The sequence below is a fragment of the Chiloscyllium plagiosum genome, unplaced genomic scaffold (assembly GCF_037043375.1).
Source record: "Chiloscyllium plagiosum isolate Xiang-an unplaced genomic scaffold, Cpla_swu_hap1 HiC_scaffold_37, whole genome shotgun sequence".
NCBI lineage: Eukaryota > Metazoa > Chordata > Chondrichthyes > Orectolobiformes > Hemiscylliidae > Chiloscyllium > Chiloscyllium plagiosum.
The window spans coordinates 2,821,430-2,843,554 of NW_028270175.1; the positions used below are offsets into that span (position 1 = coordinate 2,821,430).

Here is a 22,125-nt window from a genome sequence, read left to right on the forward strand (position 1 = left end):
ACTTCTCTAGCTTCCCACAGAGTTCTCGGGTACACCTGATCAGGTCCTGGGGATTTATCCACCTTTAACCGTTTCAAGACATCCAGCACTTCCTCCTCTGTAATATGGACATTTTGCAAGATGTCACCATCTAGTTCCCGACAGTCTATATCTTCCATATCCTTTTCCACAATAAATACTGATGCAAAATATTCATTTAGTATCTCCCCCATTTTTTGTGGCTCCACACAAAGGCCGCCTTGCTGATCTTTGAGGGGCCCTATTCTCTCCCTAGTTACCCTTTTGTCCTTAATACATTTGTAAAAACCCTTTGGATTCTCCTTAATTCTATTTGCCAAAGCTATCTCATGTCCCCGTTTTGCCCTCCTGATTTCCCTCTTAAGTATACTCCTACTTTCTTTATACTCTTCTAAGGATTCACTCGATCTATCCTGTCTATACCTGACATATGCTTCCTTTTTCTTAACCAAACCCTCAATTTCTTTAGTAATCCAGCATTCCCTATACCTACCAGCCTTCCCTTTCACCCTGACAGGAATATACTTTCTCTGGATTCTTGTTATCTCATTTCTGAAGGCTTCCCATTTTCCAGCCTTCCCTTTACCTGTGAACATCTGCCTCCAACCAGCTTTCGAAAGTTCTTGCCTAATACCGTCTAAATTGGCCTTTCTCCAATTTAGAACTTCAACTTTTAGATGTGGTCTATCCTTTTCCATCACTATTTTAAAATGAATAGAATTATGGTCGCTGGCCCCAAAGTGCTCCCCCACTGACATCTCAGTCACCTGCCCTGCCTTATTTCCCAAGAGTAGGTCAAGTTTTGCACCTTCTCTAGTAGGTACATCCACATACTGAATCAGAAAATTGTCTTGTACACACTTAACAAATTCCTCTCCATCTAAACCTTTAATACTATGGCAGTCCCAGTCAATGTTTGGAAAGTTAAAATCCCCTACCATAACTACCCTATTATTCTGATAGCTGAGATCTCCTTACAAGTTTGTTTCTCAATTTCCCTCTGACTTTGGGGGTCTACAATACAATCCCAATAATGTGATCATCCCTTTCTTATTTCTCAGTTCCACCCAAATAACTTCCCTGGATGTATTTCCGGGGATATCGTCCCTCAGCACAGCTGTAATCCTATCCCTTATCAAAACTGCCACTCCCCCTCTTGCCTCCCTTTCTATCCTTCCTGTAGCATTTGTATCCTGGAACATTAAGCTGCCAGTCCTGTCCATCCCTGAGCCATGTTTCCGTAATTGCTATGATATCCCATTCCCATGTTTCTAACCATGCCCTGAGTTCATCTGCCTTCCCTGTTAGGCTCCTTGCATTGAAATAAATGCAGTTTAATTTATTAGTCCTACCTTGTCCCTGCCTCCCTGACAGTTTGACTCACTTCTGTTCACAGCTGTACCCATCTCAGACCGATCCCTTTCCTCACTATCTCCCTGGGTACCACCCCCCCACCTTACTAGTTTAAATCTTCCCAAACAGTTCTGTCAAATTTCCCTGCCAGTATATTAGTCCCTTCCAATTTAGGTGCAATCCGTCCTTCTTGTACAGGTGACTTCTACCACAAAAGAGATTCCAATGATCCAAAAATGTGAATGCTTCTCCCATACACCAGCTCCTCAGCCATACAATCATCCGATCTATCCTCCTATTCCTGCCCTCACTCGCTCGTAACACTGGGAGTAATCCAGATATTACTACCCTTGAGGACCTCCTTTTTAAATTTCTGCCTAACTCTGTAATCTCCTTTCAGAATCACAACCTTTTCCCTTCCAATGTCGTTGGTTCCAATGTGGACAATGACCTCCTGCTGGCCCCTCTCCCCCGTGAGAACATTCTGCACCCTCTCTGAGACATCCTTGATCCTGGCACCAGGGAAATAACACACCATTCTGCTTTTTCTCTGCTGGCCATAGAAACGTCTGTCTGTACCTCAGACTACAGAATCCCTAACACAATTGATCTCTTGGAAGCCGACGTACCCCTCGTTGCATTAGAGCCAGTCTCAATACCAAACTTGGCTGTTCGTGCTACGTTCCCCTGAGAATCCATCACCCCCTACATTTTCCAAAACAGCATACCTGTTTGAAATGGTATATCCACAAAAGAGTCCTGCACTAGCTGCCTACCTCTCTTACCCTTCCTGGAGTTAACCCATCTATGTGACTGTATCTGAGACTTTCCCCCCTTCCTATAACTGCCATCCATCACATATTGTTGCTGTTGCAAATTCCTCATCGCTTCTATCTGTCTCTCCAACCGATCCACTCGATCTGATAAGATTTGCATCCAACAGCATTTATGGCAGATATAATCCGCAGTAACCCTTAAACTCTCTTTAAACTCCCACATCTGACAAGAAGTACATATCACTGCAAAGGCCATTTTTGCTCCTTCACAATCTACAGACCCAGAAAATAACACCGTCTTATTCCTCTACAAACACTGCCCCAGGTTAAATTAATAGCTATGGCTTATATTTTAAGTTTAATCAAGAGACTTATCTCCAAAAACATATGATCAAGAAAGAATCCACTATACTCACTACTGCAGCCTTTCTCTTGGACAGACTTAAAACAACAATTAACTTATCTGATTCTGTGCTGTGAAATTCGACCAACAGTTCCTCCAAGATTAGTTGTGAATTTCACTGTTTGTTAATTTCTGTATTTTTCTAATATTTTCCTTAGGATTTGTATTTAAGAATCTGTACCCAGGCACCTTTCTACGTAAGATGGCACCATAAGTGATGATTTGTAAACATTTCACTATACTCATATGAGTGCATGTGACAATAATTTTAATTCTACAGCAGGTGTACTGCAGCAGTTCCAAAAGGCAGTGCACCATCAGGTTCTCGAGGGCAATTAGGGACAGCAATAAAATGCTGGTCCAGCCAGCAATGCCCGCATCACATGAGTGAAGAAAATAAAAGCTCTGATCTCTGAGCCAGAAAGCTCCAGATTCATGTCCCACTCTAAAACCATGTAGAAATTGGGGCAGGACGGTGGCTCAGTGGTTAGCACTGCTTCCTCACAGCATTAGGGACCTAGGTTCAATCCTAGCCTCCAGCATCTGTCTGTGTGGAGTTTGCACATTCCCCCTGTGTCTGTGTGGATTTCCTCCCATGGCCCAAAGATGTGTGGGTTCGGTGGATAGGCTATGCTGTAGTCCCCAGTGTCCAGGGATGTGTGGGTTAGGTGGATTAGCCAAAAGAAATGCAGGGTTGCAGGGATAGGGTAACTGGTGGGTCTGGGTGGGATGCTCTTTGCAGGGTCGGCATGGATTTGATGGGCCGAATGGCCTGCTTCCAGACTGTAGGGATTCTATGACTGTCAAAACATTCACCTGACTCAAAGGAGGTTATTAATCAGCTATAAAATCATTGGAACACCCACACACACCATTGTCCACTCAAGACTAGAGTGTAAAGATACACCAAACAAATACTCAAGGAGCTGTTTCTAAAAAAGCAAAGAGGATAACAGCAATGCACTGTAATCCAATTCTTGTAACCCTGGTTGGAAAGATAATGGAATTCTTACACAGAACTTAATGAAAACACATCCAAAAACTGAAAAAGTAACATAGTGGTGGTGAGCATGGGTTTGAAAGGGAAGATCACACTTGAGCAGCTTTATTGACTTGTTTGAAGAAGTGAAGGTGGAGAGGCAGAGAGATTTAAGGGGAAATTCCAGAGCTTGGAGCCTTGGCAACTGAAGGCACAGCCAGGAATAGTGCAACAATAGAAAGTGAAAAACAACAATCATCTCTGAGTGGAGAGTGTAGGAGCCTGTCCCGAGGATTTCGATTTATGTGTTTTTTTAAGGCTGTGTATTTTAGAGAGTTGAGCATGAATGCTGAGGAATGCAATCATTGCTATTCAGTGCTGCAACTTGTTAGGTAAAACAAGTTTTTGAGCTGGTTTCTTTAGAATGGGCTTGCCCTCTGTTCAAGCTAACCACCTTTCACTCCATTTGCTGAAAATCTGATCCATTCCAAAAATGAAGTTCTTAAAAAGCAAATTGAAAATCTGTTTTTCTGTTCTGTTCAAAACTCTTAAAAGACTTGACAAGTTACATGCAGAAAGGTTGTTTCCTCTTGTGGGAAAGACTAGAACCAGAGGGCACCATCTCAGAGTAAGGATTCGTACATGTAAGAGCTGAGGTGGAACTCTTTCACTCAGAGGGCAGTGAATCAGTAGAATTCTTTACCACAGAGTGCTATCAAGGCAGGGTCATTAAGTATACTCAAGGCTCAGGTAAGATTTCTAATCAGGAAGGGAATCAAAGGTTATGGGAAAACGCAAGAAAGTGGAGTTGAGGATAATCAAATCTGTCATGATCTCATTGAATGGTGGAGCAGATTTAATGGACCGAATGGCCTACTCTGCTGCTATACCTTATTGTCCTGTTACGTTCAGTTAATGTCACCAAAAATGAAATGAAAGATTTCATCACGCCTGTGACCTTCCTTTATGCTGAAGTGCCCAAGGCAGTACTCCATTCAGTTTAACCGCTAATCACGGTCCAGCTTTATGAAGACACTCAATAACTGAGTAATTCTGTTTGTACTTTTAGATTACACCACTTGGAAGGAAAGAGATAAAGGCAGCAGACCTGGTACGGCGATTACAGATGGAAGCTGATGAGCAACGCAAACAGAAAAAGCGTCAGAACGTTTCTGGCCTTCATAAGTTAGTTGTACATTTCGTTAATTGTGATACAGGCTCTTTGTTCTTTTTACAGTTTACTGAAATACACCAATATTACTGCACAGCTGCTAACTTTTCACTTGAGCTAATAGCAGCAACCTCCTTGAAATGGATCTGAAGCACAGCAGGACTTTGGAAAGTAACACCGATCAACTCTGCCGAATGAACTTTCCGTTTTTGCTCTTCTGAGGGCAATAATTCCAGTTCAGCTCCCATCCCATAGGGTGCAATACACCATCAGGTCCTTCAGAGAAATAGGAACCTATTGGAAACCATGTCTAATCCTAGAAGATATTCAAGTGTATAATCTTTCAGTGGTGGCTTGTAAGGACTATTTAGGGACAGAAATTCCCTCTTCCTGAAGGCTGAGGTCAGTTGTAGCACTCCAGTATGAAAGTTTATTCAGGACAAAATTGCTATTGAACCTAGAAATTCCTTATTGTATATGACAGAATTAATGACTGGATAAATAAATAATAATAAATAAATTGAAATATTTGCCTTTATTTGGTGATGCATGGAATACAAGAGCTGGAAGATTATGGTGGAGCTATATAGGACATTGGTTAGACCACAGTTGGAGTACTGTGTGCAGTTCCCGTCGCCATACTACAGGAAGGATGTGAAACAAAAACAGAAATTGCTGGAAAAGCTAAGCAGGTCAGGCAGCATCCGTGGAAAGAAACGAGAGTTAACGTTTCGGGTTGAAATTGCTTTTCCGGTAATTTCTGTTTTTGTTTCTGATTTACAGCATGCACAGGTTTTTTTGGTTTTTACATGGGGATGATGTAATTGTACTAGAGAGGGTGCAGAGGAGACTCACTGGGATGTTGCCTGGTATGGAGCAGTTCAGTGACATAGAGAGAGCAGATAGGCCAGGGTTATTTTCATTGGAGCAGAGAACGCTGAGGGGAGGAACTGATTGAGTGGCTTAGATAGAATAAATGGGAATAAACTGTTCCCCTTAGTGGAGAGGTCATTTACCAGGGGGCATAGATTTAAAATTTAAAAGGGCAGAAGGTTTTGAGGAGAATTTCTTTCACCCAGAGTATGGTGGGCATCTGGAAAGGATGGTAGAGGCAGAAACTATTACAGCATTTTTTAAAAACGTAATTTTTTTTATATGAAGTGCCATATTATGCAAAGATATGGACCAGGTGTGGAAAATGGGATTAGAGTAGATAGATGTTTTATGGCTGACATGGACATGATGGGCTCTTTCTGTGCTGGAATACTCTATGACTTTAAATACTTGAGGCTGCAAACTGTTTTCTAAATTAATTGAAATCGAGAATGCTAGTAGATTCACTTAGACAAATTAATTGCCATTTTCTGATGGTATTACCCAGGGTTAGGGCTTAGACACCAATATCCTGAACAATTTGACTGTCCCTTCAACATAATGAAAACACACACATCTTCAATTTATAAGTGTAACAATATCATAATTAATGACATAAACATTCATGTACAGGGTATCATTTCAAAGTCTTCAAGCGTACAAAATGTGGATACAATGTGAATCATAAGGAAGTTAGTATAGAGCTTCAAAAGGACAGACGGGATGTTGGAGTAGATGGACAAATAGCAGATGAAATTTAAAGTTGTGCCATGTGAAATGACTTATTTTGGCAGAAAGAGCATGGAAAACCAATTTAAAATAAAGGGTACAATTCTAAAATGTGTAAGATCAAAGAGATCTGGGTGCATATATGTGAATAGATAATCAACAGATTAATAAAGCATATGACATCCTGGGTTTTATCAATGGGGTGTAGAGTACAAAAGCACCCGGGTTGTGTTAAACTTAATGCAAAACATTGGTTTGGTCTGAACTGGAGTACTGTGTGCCATTTTGGTTAGGTAGTGTTTCGGACAGCTGTGAAAGCATTAGGGAGGGTGCAGAAAAGAGTTACGGAGATGGTTCCAGGGTTGAGGGCTTTCATTGCAAAGAAGGATTGGAGAAATTGCGAATATTCACCTTGAGACAAGGTCAAAAAGAAATTTGAAAGAGATATTCAGAATCATGATGGGTCTGGACTGGGTAAATGAGAAGACACTCTTCACATTGGTGAAAGGACCAAAAATCAAGGAACAGGTTTATGGTATTATGATGAAAAGCAACTGTAACATGAAGATAAGCGGTTAGGATCTAAAATGTGTTCCCTGAGAGTGAGAGTAGTGAAGACAAATTGAATCGTGGCTTTTGTAAAGGAATTGGATCAAATGTATAAAAGTGGATAAATCCCCAGGACCTGATCAGGTGTACCCGAGAACTCTGTGGGAAGCATGGGAAGTGATTCTTGGGCCCCTTAACTGAGATATTTGTATCACCAATAGTCACAGGTGAGGTGCCGGAAGACCTGAGGTTTGCTAACGTGGTGCCACTGTTTAAGAAAGGTGGTAAGGACAAGTCAGGGAACTATAGACCAGTGAGCCTGATGTCGGTGGTGGGCAAGTTGTTGGAGGGAATCCTGAGGAACAGGATTTACATGTATTTGGAAAGGCAAGGACAGTTTAGGGATAGTCAATATGGCTTTGTGTGTGGGAAATCATGTCTCACAAAATTGATTAATTTGTTTGAAGAAGTAACAATGAGGATTGATGGGGGCAGAGCAGTAGATGTGATCTATATGGACTTCAGTAAGGCATTTGACAAGGTTCCCCATGGGAGACTGATTAGCAAGATTAGATCTCATGGAATACAGGGAGAACCAGCCATTTGGATACGGAACTGGCTCAAAAGTAGAAGACAGGGTGATGGTGGAGGGTTGTTTTTCAAACTGGAGGCCTGTGACCAGTGGAGTGCCACAAGGATCGGTGCTGGGTCCAATACTTTTCATCATTATATAAATGATTTGGATGTGAGCATGAAGTATAGTTAGTAAGTTTGCAGAGGACACCAAAATTAGAGGAATAGTGGACAGCAAAGAAGGTTACCTCAGATTACAACAGGATCTTGATCAGATGGGCCAATGGGCTGAGGAGCGGCAGATGGAGTTTAATTCAGATAAATGTGAGGTGCTGGGAAAGCAAATCTTCGCCGGACTTATACACTTAATGGTAAGGTCCTAGGGAGTGTTGCTGAACAAAGAGACCTTGGAGAGCAGGTTCATAGCTCCTTGAAAGTGGAGTCGCAGGTAGACAGGATAGTGAAGAAGGCGTTTGATATGCTTTCCTTTATTGTTCAGAGTATTGAGTACAGGAGTTGGGAGGTCATGTTGCGGCTGTACAGGGCAACGGTTAGGTCACTGTTGGAATATTGCGTGCAATTCTGGTCTCCTTCCTATCAGAAAGATGTTGTGAAACCTAAAAGGGTTCAGAAAAGATTTCACAAGGATGTTGCCAGGGTTGGAGGATTTGAGCTATAAAGAGAGACTGAACAGGCTGGGTCTGTTTTCCCTGGAGCATCAGAGGCTGAGGGGTAACCTCAGAGAGGTTTATAAAATCATGAGAGGCATGGATAGGGTAAATAGACAAAGTCTTTTCCCTAGAGTGGGGGAGTCCAGAACTAGAAGGTTTAAGGTGAGAGGGGAAAGGTGTAAGGGACCTCAGGGGCAACTTTTTCACTCAAAGGGTGGTACGTGTATGGAATGAGTTGCCAGAGGAAGTGGTGGAGGCTGGTACAATTGCAACATTTAAAAGGCATTTGGATTGGTATATGAATAGGAAGGGTTTGGAGGGATATGAGCTGGGTGCTGGCAGGTAGGACTAGATTGAGTTGGGATATCTGGTCGGCATGGACGGGTTGGACCGAAGGGTCTGTTTCCATACGTACATCTGTATGACTCTATGAGTTGATTCTTGCCGTAAAATTATGTTAGCAGGAAAGTTAATTGGATCACATTTAACAGTAAATGTTAAATCATGAAATCCATTGTTCAGTATTGGCAAGCAATTGGATGATGAAGAACATTACAATTTGAATTCATCCTGTCGTCAGTGAATTTTTGTGCTTAGAATTCCTGATAGAATTTAAGTGTTTAAAGAATGTTAAAATGGTAGTAGCCATTAACAAGTCATGGACTTTGACATACATTGTACTGCATAAAATATGTAATGATAAATTGCCAGCATTTTAGAAGATAATTTTAAAGTATTATTAAGAAGTAGAGACTTTAAAGTAGAATTGCACCATTATAGTGTGCATGCATTCAGTATGATGTACAATAAATAATATCCTGATCACAGATTAGTTAACAAGCCTATGTATTCCAGTATCTCTCTCTCTCTTCCAGGTATCTCCAGTTACTTAACGGAAAGGAAAATTTTCCTTGTTTAGTCGATGCAGAGGATCATGTAATATCATTCCCACCAATCACAAACAGTGACAAAACAAAGGTAAGTTAATAATTAGCCATAGTTCCTTGCAAGAGGTCAAAGATGAGTCATAGTTGCGTTTCCATTCCAGAAACCTCAGAAAAATTTTGACAAGTCATACATGGTAAGCAAAGTGAGATTGATTTTTCTCATTTATTACACTTCATTGTTCTTGTGCGTAGACTTGTCATGAAGTTGAGAATATGTTTAGCCATCAATGAGCTATGGATTAGATATTAGTTTAGATGGGTCCAGAGTCCAAATCTAATCTGATAAATCTCTATGTGTTAGCTTTTTAGGGAGCTTTAATGAAATGAATTTGTACAGTTTTAATCAGTTTAGATGGCACTGGAGTAATGGCACAATTGTACTACTCAATGCTCGATATTTTTTATTGTCCTAATGGTCATTGGAAGTAACTATGATTGCTGTGTGTAACCAAACTAAGGAAAAGAGCAATTATGTCAACAATACCACAACCCATATCACCATAGAGCAGTCCCGATGTCACTTTCAAAGTAGAATTTAAAAATTTGGAAAATGGCAACTTGAAGATCTTCATGTCCTTTCCCCAGTTCTGACACTACTAATGGATGTATAATGTAGTGATGTGTTCTCCAAAAACATCATCTTTATCTGGCATTAGTAGTGAATGAAGAGGAAGTTGCTGAGGCAAAGCTCAGAGTTCTGGCAGCTCTCCGATACCAGTTAGAGACTATCCTTTTCTACAGAAAGCTCTATGTCTGGAAGATTGTCTGCTTTCACTGGTGCAGAAATATTCCAGGCCAAATGAGTGGCAATGTCTCCAAAACAACAACTCATTTCCTACACGTGTTTCAGGTCTGGTGCTGACCAAAGTGTTGATATTGGAGAGGGACAAGCAGGGAGAGATAATCAACAAACTGGTCACCATTCTGGTCACGGTTGATGTAATAAAACTGACCTGGCTGTTCCCACTCGGTTAGTCACTTATTCAGAGGCTTCCACCTCCCTGTTCATGGGGATCCACTGTTAAACTGCGACCATCATAATAAAAACACAGGAAGATTACTCCGTCAATATTGTGCTTGTACTCAGAGAGATGACCAATGTAGGAAATGAAGAGGTTTCACACTGACACGGTTGGAATTTTCTCAGCGATCATGGCTGAGTGTGCTGTGCCTTACTGGTGGTCCTCAATTTTGGCACATGAGAAGTGTTCTGTTCCCAAATGCTTAATGCCGCTTAATGTGGTTGGCACAAGCAAAGTACTGAAACACAAAGGTTGTTTTATGTTCAGTTGTGAAGATGTTAACCCATTGCTGACTATAGAAGGTACTGAATGAATGGAATGAAGACATTCCTGAAGACAGTGTATCCACACTGTACAACAGGTTGACTGATTTCAGTCACCGTATGGTACCTGAACAGAGTGATCCCTCATACCTGCTCCTTAAAGAGTATTATTAAACTAAAAGAGTCTGGTGATGCATTGTATCTGAGCTCATTTGTTGTCTTCATCAAAAAGCTACACACATTCACCTCCAAGGGGAACTGCAAAATGATAATCATGAGTAGGAAACCTGACTAAAAGATGATCAATTCTATCACTATTTAGGCATTGAAATCTATTTTTGTTCTATCACCACCCTCTGGAGATGGATTAATTTATTGTCACAGTAATTAAACTAGGCTCCTTCCCCACCTTTCTGGTTCATTCTGTGTTCATGATAAATTATTGGGACAGCCAAGAAAAATATCCTGTTGTAACATACTTGAATTTATGGAATATTTGTCTAAATATTTAGTCTCAGCCATAATTCACTTGGTAGCATGTTCACCTTTGAGTCAGAAATAGTGGGTTCAATTCTCGGTCCAGGAATTCAACAGCAAATTCAAAGCTGATGCCTTAGTCAGTACTGAGAGAGTGCTGCACTGTTAGAGGTGCTGCCTTTTGGATGCGATATTAAACCGAGGCACTGTCAGTTAGGTTGAAATATCAAAGGCACTACTTTGAAGAAGGGCAGTGAAGCTAGCCCAGTGTCCTGAACTGTATTTATCCCCCAGTCGATATCACTAAAGCAGATTATTTGATGCTTATCACATTGCTGTTTGTGGGTGCTTACAGATTGGGGCTGGTGTGTTACTGCATTACAACAGTGAGTAAATTCAAAAATATTTCATTGATTGTAAAGCACTTTGGGATGTCCTGATATTGTAAAAAGGCCTTTACTAATGCAAGTCTTGTTTCTGAAAGAGCATGTGTAAACACATTACTGCACTATTCAATGCTTTTAGAGTAAAGAAGCAGCCGTTTTGAGGTTTCTATTTTCTGCAGGTATGTGATTGATACTGACTTTATTTTTCCAAACAAAAAAATATAAATGTTGGAAACTCACAGCAACACAATCAGCATCTGTTTAAAAAAAAAGACAACAAACATGGATTAACGTTTGGGTCTGAGAATTTCCCTCAAGACGTTTATTTCCCTGTTGTACTGTTTTATTTTTAACGTTGCTCTATATTACTTTCTTTTATCTTTAGATTAGAAAAACCACCAGTCAGCTGTTCTTGGAAGTAACCAGTTCCACAAACCTACAGACCTGTAAAAATGTGATGGACCGTTTGATTGTGGTGAGTAACTCGAAACCTCTTGGATTTGTATGTAGCCATTGATACTTTTGTTTTGGGTTTTTTTGTGCTGTAGCTACTGGTTACATGTTTAGTGTAATTACCCTTACTCCATGTGGTCAAGGGACTTTTTCAACTGCACATTGAATCTGTACTATCCTTTGTCATAACGTATTTCAGGAGGTTTTGCTCTGTGCTGTTTCAATATTTGCCTTAAAATTTAGTCCCTATGCATAGTCAGTTTTGTCGTTGAATAATCCACTTGTTTGTTTTGTCTAGCCTTGTTTGCGGTTTTTTTTTAAATCCTGGTTTACAGACAGCCTGGATTTCCCCAGCCTCTTGTCAGAGTGAGTGATTTTGTAGAAAGGTTGCAAGTTTTCAGAAGCAGTGAATGGGTGGGCTTTCCCCAGTCTCTCTCCCTTTGCGAGTCCATTGTTTTGCAGCACACTCAGAGGCTGAAGTGTTCACAATAATCCTCAGCCAGAAGCGCTGAGTGGATGGTCCATCTTGGCCTCCTCCAATGATCCCCAGCATCACAAATACCAGTCTCCAGCTAATTTGATTCACTCCATGTGACATCAAGATACAGCTGGAGACACTGGACACTGCAAAAGCAATGGGCCTGATAAGATTCCAGCAATTGTACTGAAGGCTTGTGCTCCAGAACTTGCCGTTCCCTTGGCCAAGCTCTTCCAGTACAGTTATAACACTGGCATTTACCCAACAATGTGGAAAGTTGCCCAGGTTTGTCCTGCACACACAAAGCAGATCAAATCCAAGGCAGCCACTAATTGCCCCATCAGTAAAATAATGGAGATGTCATAAACAGTGCTATCAAGCAGCATCTGCTCAGTGACGCCCAGTTTGGGTTCTGCCAGGGCTACTCAGCTCCTGACCTCATTACAGCCTTGGTTCAAACATGGACAAAAGAGCTGGATTCCAGAGGGGGGGGGGGAAAGGGACAGCCTTTGCTATCAAGGCTGCATTTGACTGTGTGTGACATCAAGGAGCCCTCGCAAAACTGGAATCAGTGGGCATCAGGTCAAACTCTCCACTGCTTGGAGTCATACCTGACACACGAGGAGATAGTTGTGGTTGGTGGAGGTCAGTCATCTCAGCTCCAGAATATCTCTGCAGGAGTTCCTCAGGGTAATGTCCTAGGCCCAACCACCTTCAGCTGCTTCGTCATTGACCTTCCCTCCAGCATAAGGTCAGAAGTAGGGATGTTTGTCAAAAATTGTGCAATGATCGATACCATTCACAACTCCTCAGATACTGAAGCAGTCCATGTCCAAATACAGCAAACCTGGACATTATCCAGGCTTAATCTGAAAAATGGCAAGTAACATTTATGCCACACAAATGCGAGGCAATGATCATCTGAAATAAGAAAGAATCTAATCGTTGCCCCTTGGTGTTCAATGGTGCTACCATTATTGAATCTCCCGTTATTAACATCCTGGGGGTTTACCATTCACCAGAAACTGAACTAAACCAGCTATATAAATTCAGTGGCTATAAGAGCAGATCATTGACTAGGAATACTGCAATGAGTCACTCACCTCCTGACTCTCCAAAGCCTGTCAATCATCTACAAACCATAAGTCAGGAGTGTGATGGAATACTGGACGGGTGCAGCTCCAACAACACTCAAGAAGCTTGAATGATCCCCAGGACAAACCAGTCCACTTGATTGGCACCACATCCACAAGCATCCAGTCTCTTCACCACCAACGCTTAGTAGTGGTAGTGTATACTATATTCAAAGTGCATTACAGGAATTCGCCAAAGATCCTTCGAAGGCACCTTCCAACTTGCAACCACTTCCATCTAGAAGAACAAGGGCAGCAAATACATGGGAATGCCACCGCCTTCATGTTCCCCTCCAAGCCACTTACCATCCCAACTTGGAAATAAATCTACTTTCCTTCACTATTGCTGAGTCAAAATCCTGGAACTTGTGGATCTACCTCCAGCACATGGACTGCAGTGGTTTAGCAGGCAGCTCACCCCCACCTTCTCAAGGGGCAACTAGGGATGGGCAATAAATGCTGGCCCAAGCAGTGACATCCACGTTCCACAAGTGAATAAAAGAGATGAATTTCTAGTTTTCATTGTGAGTTTGAAATGTAGACTACAAGTGTAGACTTGTATCTTCCTTGTAAAATTATTACCATTTATTAACTATCTCATAATGAACAACCAAAAATGCTTAGTTCTTAAATTTCAATAGCTCCTGTAATAAGCAGTCCTCCATCACATCATGCTGGACAGCTTTATTACAGCACGGAATTCAACCCCTGTATTGTAGTTTTAATCTGTTGATAATCAGTATTGTATCCAAGTTTTGAATTATAAAAAGCCTTTGTTCAATCACATTATCTAAGGGTAGCTTGTACCATTATGTAAGTATTATACCACCATGCTCTGTTAACCAGGAATAGCATGTAGTAATGAAGAGTGAGTCTCTAAAGATTATATATTGCATTGTTGTTCTAGATTAGGAACATTAAAGGGAAAGGCCAATGTGTTTCACAGCTTTTTTAGGGACAGTTTATGCATGGTAGGAGTGATTAATATCTGGTATTATAATGCTTTACCTGTTTGATATTGATACAAAGCCTGAACTACTTTGCAGTGATATACTTGATAGCCTTTAAACCTGAGTATGAACTAAACTGGAATGCTGCTACTTCCTCCAGGAAATTTAACTCTCTTTAATCCAAAGTCAGATTTAGATTCAAGCCACATGGATACCAGAACTGCAGCATCACTCCTTCTTGTGGTTGAGATGTACCCAAGGAGATCAGCGTGAAATCACCAGCTACATTTGAACATCCACTGATTATAGTTTTTAGTAAAATCTCACCATGATTTTGCAATTTGGTAGTTGTTAATTGTCTTTGCTGATGTGACATCCCAGCTGAGAGGAAGGATTTCGGTGATAAAAGATTTCAGTTGATTCAGACAGCAGTTCTTCAGAAGGCTTCAGAAAGAAACTTGTTAAATTTGAAGGTGGCAGTGGTTTTGGATGATTCACTGACTGTCTTTTTAACTCAAGGAGCTGACTTTGAGCCTAGTGATGACTGGGTGTAACGCTCTCCTCCCTGCCGTCTTTCATTGTGTGACTTTGGCAGTATCAGTCCAGTGCCTGATGACCACTTGCTCCCAACATATGACTGTCTGTAACTTGGCAATTTAGCAGCTCCTCTCAGACAGCTCATGAACAATTGTGGTGCAGGAGTTGGAATCATTTGAATTAGTATAACATAGCAAATTGGACTTGATGTATATTTTCCTCTCTCTGGACTTGTTCTACCTGATCTAGATACGCTTGACAAAGGCAATGGTGATGACTATGATTGAGTGATGGAGCAGACTCATGGGCCAAATGGCCAAATTCTGGTCCTAGAACCTCATGTTCTTATGGACTCCAAATGGTAAAATGTTCCATTCCACCTAATCACTTCAGAACTCTTCTCCAAAATAAAACTTGATCATTTATTGTTTAGTTTTGTTTATAAATTAGAGTCATAGAGATGTACAGCACGAAAACACACCCTTCAGTTGAACTCATCCATGCTGACCAGATATCCTAAATTAATCTAATCCCATTTGCCAGCATTTGGCCCATATCCCTGTAAACCCTTCCTAATCATGTCCCCATCCAGATGCCTTTTAAATGTTGTAATTGTACAGCTTTCTCCACTTCCTCTGGCAGCTCATTCCCATTAATGCACCATCCTCTGCATGAGAAAGTTATCCCTTAGGTCCCTTTTAAATCTTTCCCCATTCATACTAAATCTACTCCCTCTCTCTTCCTTACCTTTTTACGTTAATGAAATTCTGTTAGCAAGAACTTAGATGAAATATTTTGTGTGGTCTCCTTTTGTAGGAAGATCATTCATGAATATAAACAACTGGACAGCAAACTCCATTAATTATAATACTGGACAAAAGAGACTGAAAACTAAAATTGAAGAATCAATAATGTATCAATCCTTCTTTAGATATTTTATTGTAATAATTTCCTTTACACCAGTCCAATTATATTTTCTAAAATAGTAGTTCCGTTTCCGCTAAAATAAACAATCATTTCTCTTTTTTTTACACTTATGGAAAGTGACTGCATGTCTGGTAAGAAGGTGTTTAAACTTGGGAATGGCTATCATTGGGCAGTATTTACTGCCCATTCCTGATGGGCAGCTCAGTGGTTAGCACTGCTGTCTCACAGCGCCAAGGACCAGCCTTGGGCAACTGTCTATGTGGAGTTAGCGCATTCTCCCTGTGTCTGTGGGTTTCCTCCGGGTGCTCCGGTTTCCTCCCACAGTCAAAAGATGTGCAGGTTAGGATGGATTGGCCATGCCAAATTACCTATAGTGTTCAGGCATGTGCAGGCCAGGTGGGTTAGTCATGGGCAATGCAGGGTTTCAGGGATAGGGTATGAGAATGCGTCTGGGTGAACTGCCCTTCGGAGGATCAGTGTGGACCAGATAGGCCACATGGCCTGCTTCCACTCTGTACAGATTCTATGATGTTATGATTGCACAGTAAGAGATTACTGAGAGTCTAGAGTCACGTGTAAATCAGGCAGGGTAAGGACAGCAGATTCTCTTCAGTAAAACAGGTATTTGTCTTGATTTTGGTAAAATGGTCATCACTAAGCTGGCCCTTCCTTAATTTCAGATTTTTTAAAAACTGAATTCAGATTTCTCCATCTGCCATGGTAAGATTTGAACCGACGTACCCTGAACACTGCGGGGTTCTGGATTACGACTGCACCACTGCCTCCCTAGCTGCAAATTCAGACCGTTGTAAGAGGCACTTGCGTTATCTTATGCATTACAGTTTGTACTGAGCACTGTGCATATGAACAATAGAATAAAAGCTGTTTATTTTCTCAACATCTGACAGTACAAACCTGTACATGGGATTTTCCTCTCATTCCTTTTATATAAATAAACCACTTGAGAGAAACTGGGGCCTGAGGAAACATTCTCTTGGAAAATAGTGCATTGGCTGCTATGTGTAGCATGTCTTGGACGATTGATTAACACAAACTTTGTAATTTATTTAATAAAGTCATACAGCACGGAAACAGATCCTTTGGTCCAACTCATTCACGCCAACCAAGTTTCCCAAACTAAACTAGTTCCACATGCCTGCATTTGGCCCATATCCGTCTAAACATTTCCGATTCATGTATCTGTCCAAAGCTCTCTTAAATGTTATTACTGTACCTGCATCTACCACTTCCTCTGGCAGGGTATTCCACATATGCACCACCTTCTGTGTGAAAGCATTGCCTCTGAGGTCCCTTTTAAATCTTTCTCCTCTCACTTTAAAAATATTCCCCTTAGTTTTGAATTCCTCCCACCCTTCGAGAAAAGACCCCCTCTATTGTAAAATATCACAGGTTCCCTACACTTTGAGACAAGAAATTCCTCCTCAACTCAGACTTAAATGAGCAATCCCATTTTCTGAGGTGATGTTCTCTGGTTTTAGACTCTCCCAATGGGGAAAACAACCTCTCCATGTCTCCCCTGTCAAGTCTCCCTACGAATCTTATATGCTTCAATAAGGTCATCACTCATTCTTCCAAACTCCAATGAGTACAGGCCCAATCTGTTGAATCTCTCCACATAAGACAGTGCTTCCTTACCTGGATTCAACCTAATGAACATTCTCTGTATTGCTTCCATTGCTCGTCTATCTTTCCTTAGATAAGGGGCCCAAAACTCTTCACAGTATCTTAGCTGTGGGTCTGTTAGTGCCTTACAATAATTTGAGCAAGGCTTCCCTATTTTATACACGGTCCCTTTTGAAGTAAAGACCAACATTCCATTTGCCTTCTGTTTACCCGCTGAACTTGGATGCTAGCTTTCTGAGATTTGTAGACAAGGACTCTCAAGTTGCTCTGTGCTATAGCTTCCTGTAGCCTTTCTCCACTTCAATAATATTCAGCTCCTTTAATCTTCCTGCCTCACATTTTCTCACATTATATTCCATTTGCCAAATATTACATAATGGTGTCTGTATCCCTCTGCAGACCATTTGTGTCATCCACACCATTTGCTTTCTCACCTATTTTTGTGTCATTCACAAACTTGCGACTGTACATTCACTTTCCTCATCCAAGTCATTAATGTATATTATAAATAATTGTGGCCCCAGCATTGATCCCTGTGATACTCACTCATTGGTTAGTGAAGGTTTGGATGACAGCTACTAGAAGCTGTAATCTGGAAATTAGATATTGGTCCATGTAGTTGAGGAGGTGATGACCTATTACTACTATTGCTAGAGAAAATGAGGTCTGCAGATGCTGGAGATCAGAGATGGAAATGTGTTGCTGGAGAAGCGCAGCAGGTCAGGCAGCATCTAGGGAACAGGAGAATCGACGTTTCGGGCATTAGCCCTTCTTCAGGAATGAGGAAAGTTTGTCCAGCAGGCTAAGATAAAAGATAGGGAGGAGGGACTTGGGGGAGGGGCGTCGGAAATGTGATAGGTGGAAAAAGGTCAAGGTGAGGGTGATAGGACAGATTGGGGTGGGGGCGGAGAGGTCGGGAAGAAGATTGCAGGTTAGGGAGGCGGTTCTGTTTGAGAATGTGGCTGAAGAGCTTCTGAGCAGAGGAGATGACCTGGGGGGTGCAGTGAGAGAGGGACTCACTGAAACCTTTGTAGAGAGAGAAAGAGAGCTTCTTCAAGGAAGGCATCCTTGTAAGAGGATTCTGCAATCTTCTTCCCGACCTCTCTGCCCCCACCCCAATCTGTCCTATCACCCTCACCTTGACCTTTTTCCACCTATCACATTTCCGACGCCCCTCCCTCAAGTCCCTCCTCCCTATCTTTTATCTTAGCCTGCTGGACAAACTTTCCTCATTCCTGAAGAAGGGCTAATGCCCGAAACGTCGATTCTCCTGTTCCCTAGATGCTGCCTGACCTACTACTATTGCTAGACTATTAATCCAGAAACTCAGGTAATGTTCTAGGGACCCCGGTTCAAATCCTGCCACGGCAGATGGAATTTGAATTCAATAAAAACAGAATCTGGAATAAAGAATCTACTGATGACTATGAATCTATTGTTGATCATCAGGAAAATCCATCTGGTTCATTAATGTCCTTCAGGGAAGGAAATCTACCATCCTTACCTGGTCTGGCCAACATGTGACACCAGTCCCATAGCAATGTGGTTGACTCTTAACTTCCCTCTGAAATAGCCTACTAACCATTCAGATCAAAGGCAGCTAGGGATAGACAATAAATACTGGCCAGCTAGCAACATCCCATGAGTAAATTCTAAAGAGAGGAACTCACTGATAGCAGGTTTCAATGCCTGCTGTTATTACAGAGAAGCAAGCAGATCACACTGAAGCTGCAGATCAAACTGGTAATCTATTCAGTGAAATATGATACTTATCCATGGGAGCCAAAAGGATGGTGTCAGTGCATTTTCGCATTTAATGGAACAGTAGTTCTGATCTCTTTGGGATGGTTGAAGCTAGCTCCATGATGATGCTTCACAGCAATGAAGATTGGAACCAGACCAATGCTCCACGGCAGATTCAGTGATCTCATGCTGAGGTTAAATCTCACACTATTTCAGAGTGCTGTTGGCTTATTCGTGGGTCCTAGAAATATCATCCTGTCACTGGGGACTTGGGTTCTTCCCATTTGACTTCAGATTATCCTATAAGCTAGTGTCCTAACAGAACGGATGGTTCTGACTGGATATGAAGTGGGTAGCTTCACTACTAACTCTAGTCAGCCTCTACCTGGATTCCCTGGGCTATGGAAATTAGTCAAGAAACAGGGACAGACTATTCAACCAGCAAGATTTCCCAGCTCCATTGATAGAATGTTAAACTCATGACTAATACCCACTTGCAAACTGATTATTGGAAAAAGCATGATCGTAACAAAATAGAGAGGAGTCTTTGGTTCCACGGTATTTGTCAGTTCTCTAAAACTATTCCCTGCTTTGTTCAGTTCCATTGCATGCATCATTTCTGACTATCCTTTCCTTTTCCTAATGAATATGCCTGTTTTCTGAATATCTGAGTCTCAATTTGCTCCTGAGTTGGTTGAATTGCATACATTATTACCCTGAATGGGGTGGGGGGCAAAGCAATCAAGATCCAAAATTCTGAATGTTTCTTTTAAAAGCAGGTGAACATGTGAAGCAACAATAGATTCTTTTCTCTCTCAGTTTTCATTGTTTTCTTTCCTCAGGATCTTTGGAATGATAGACAAACCCTGCCCTAAGCTCACCATGTTTTGGAATATTGAGACTATTTTACTAATTTAAAAGACTAAGATTCCCAGCTAATGTTCATTTCTGGAGACTGCAAAATCTGTCTCCGCTATGACAGGTGTAAGAAAAGGGATCAGTTTGTGGCATGCTGCAGTGCTAATGTCACTGATCGTGGGCAATCCAGTTAAAAATGTATAAATGTAAGTCAGTGAGACACTGACAGCTCTGTTTCTGTTGCTTTCCCGAAAACCTCAGTTTTACCATCCAACATGCCATAAATTCATTCAGTCAGTGTGATCTTAGGACTTCGCTTTATTGACTTTAATGTCCCTATTAAAAGGGAAATGATAAAATAAGATTCCATAGTGTTTCATGTTGTGATCAATTGATTTTTTTAATACATTCTATGTATATAGTGTAGACCATTCTGAAAAGTTATGTGCAAAAAATCCCAACCTTGTTTGTGTTTCTTGTTTTACTTGGTGAAATATTTCCATATCTGTGAACAATTTGGAATGGTTAGTAGACTTATTGAAACATTATACATCTGCCGTGTGCTGACAGATATTAGCCATGACATATTCTTGTTTTAATAACAGCGAATGGCAGAACTGAACAAGTTCACCTTTGAAAACAAGGAGCAAGAGTCTGTATCTGATGACGAGACTGAAGTGACTAAAGACCTAACTGAAGACCAAGCAGAGACTGTGGATCTGACCGTGATTAAGATGACCAGTCCTGAACTGATTGTGAGACAAGTGCGGGTTGTGGATGCAGAAGGGAACCTCAAGGTTGTTTACCCAGCCAAAACTGACTTAAATGTGGATGCCCATAATGTAACTGTAATCCGATAGTTCCCCCACACAATTTCTGCCACAATTTTGCACTATTTACATTTGGGTTTCCATTTTTTTTTTAAATAGTTGTATAATTAATACATTTTCTCTTGAAGCTGCTGATTTTGACTGGAATACTTCCTGGTCTCTCTGTCTCCTTAACTAATTGGCTACTATTCATCCAGTGGCAACTGTACAACTACAGCAGATGTCACACCAGGCTGTAAACCATGTTCAGCATTGTTTTCACCCATCTCCTCTAGATTGTACATTTGTATTGACTGTTTAGTCTCAAAAAGAAGTCTGTTTATTTGCATGAACCAGAAGAGAGTGGAGGGAACACTCCTGACTATACAACATGGATCTTGAGAGGAGGGAGGGAGAGAGCAAAAATAAGCAATATTCCAATGTAGTAGAACTCAGTAACATAAACCCAGGAAGCTTCAGCAAACGGGGACACCTTAGTCATCCGTGGAACAAGCAAAGTATTTCAACAAAACACTGTTCCAGTTTCCTCTCCTGGTTTTGTAAATAAATGGCAACAGTATTCTGCCAACATTGTTAAAAATGCTCAATTAATGTTACTGCCGTTGTACAGCTTTCAAACATAATCTGATGTAGTTACTCATTCATTTTATCATTCTTAAGCTCCATCCTTTCAGTTCCTTGCTTCAGAAATTGATGCTGAGTAAAGTTGTACCTTTGGTCTGTTCCTGCAGCGTTTAACAATGCCAGCATTTCTGTTTGAAGGAGCTAGATTGGTGGTGATGTCATGGAATGAAAAGCTAAATGGCATGAATGTTAAAATAAATCCATTCTGGTTTTGCTGTGTGTATTAATAAGCCCATGCTGGAAATAAAACAGGCACCATTGTTAAATTCTGTGTCTAGATTCATTTAAGTATTCTGTGTCATTGTGAAGTCAGACTGACTTATGAATATTAATTTGTTCCACTGTCACATACCCATTATCCAGAATTACCTCTACCACCACAGAGTGACTCCTCATTATTAATCACAGAAATGTTACAACACAGAAAGAGACCTTTCAGCCCATTGTACCTGCGCCAGTTCTGTTACCTGCTGTCAATCTCCTGACTTTCCCCTGTATCCCTACCCACTATTTCTATTCAATAATTCTCCAATGCCCTCTTGAATGCTTCAATTCAATCTGCCTCCACCACATTTTCAGGCAGTGCCTTCTGTTCCCTAACTACGAAGTACAAGTCTTACTATCTGCGGACGGAGAATGTAAAATTGTTTTGGAAGGTATTATTTAAGTACACATATGGTCAGGTAAATTCAGGAGTAACTCTGATGCACCTGAGTCCCTGACAGTCCATTAATAAAGGTGTGAGATTAGATTACTTA

At 41.1% G+C, this 22,125-nt stretch overlaps 1 protein-coding gene across 2 annotated transcripts in view; it reads left to right on the forward strand.

Moving 5' to 3' along the window:
- lrrc47 (leucine rich repeat containing 47) overlaps positions 1-21,633 on the forward strand; it is a 49,268-nt gene extending 27,635 nt beyond the window's left edge. The window contains exons 4-8 of one of the 2 annotated variants that reach the window (XR_015753416.1): positions 4,599-4,714; positions 8,971-9,073; positions 11,576-11,665; positions 16,349-16,476; positions 20,519-20,656. Coding sequence is in view for 1 of the 2 variants with exons in the window: in XM_087980217.1 (XP_087836343.1) it covers positions 4,599-4,714; positions 8,971-9,073; positions 11,576-11,665; positions 20,519-20,773 (564 nt within the window). In the remaining variant the exon portion in view is untranslated. Of the gene's footprint in view, positions 1-4,598; positions 4,715-8,970; positions 9,074-11,575; positions 11,666-16,348; positions 16,477-20,518 lie in introns of both variants that reach the window. The other variant, XM_087980217.1, reaches the window with a different exon arrangement.
- The last annotated feature ends 492 nt before the right edge of the window (positions 21,634-22,125 follow it).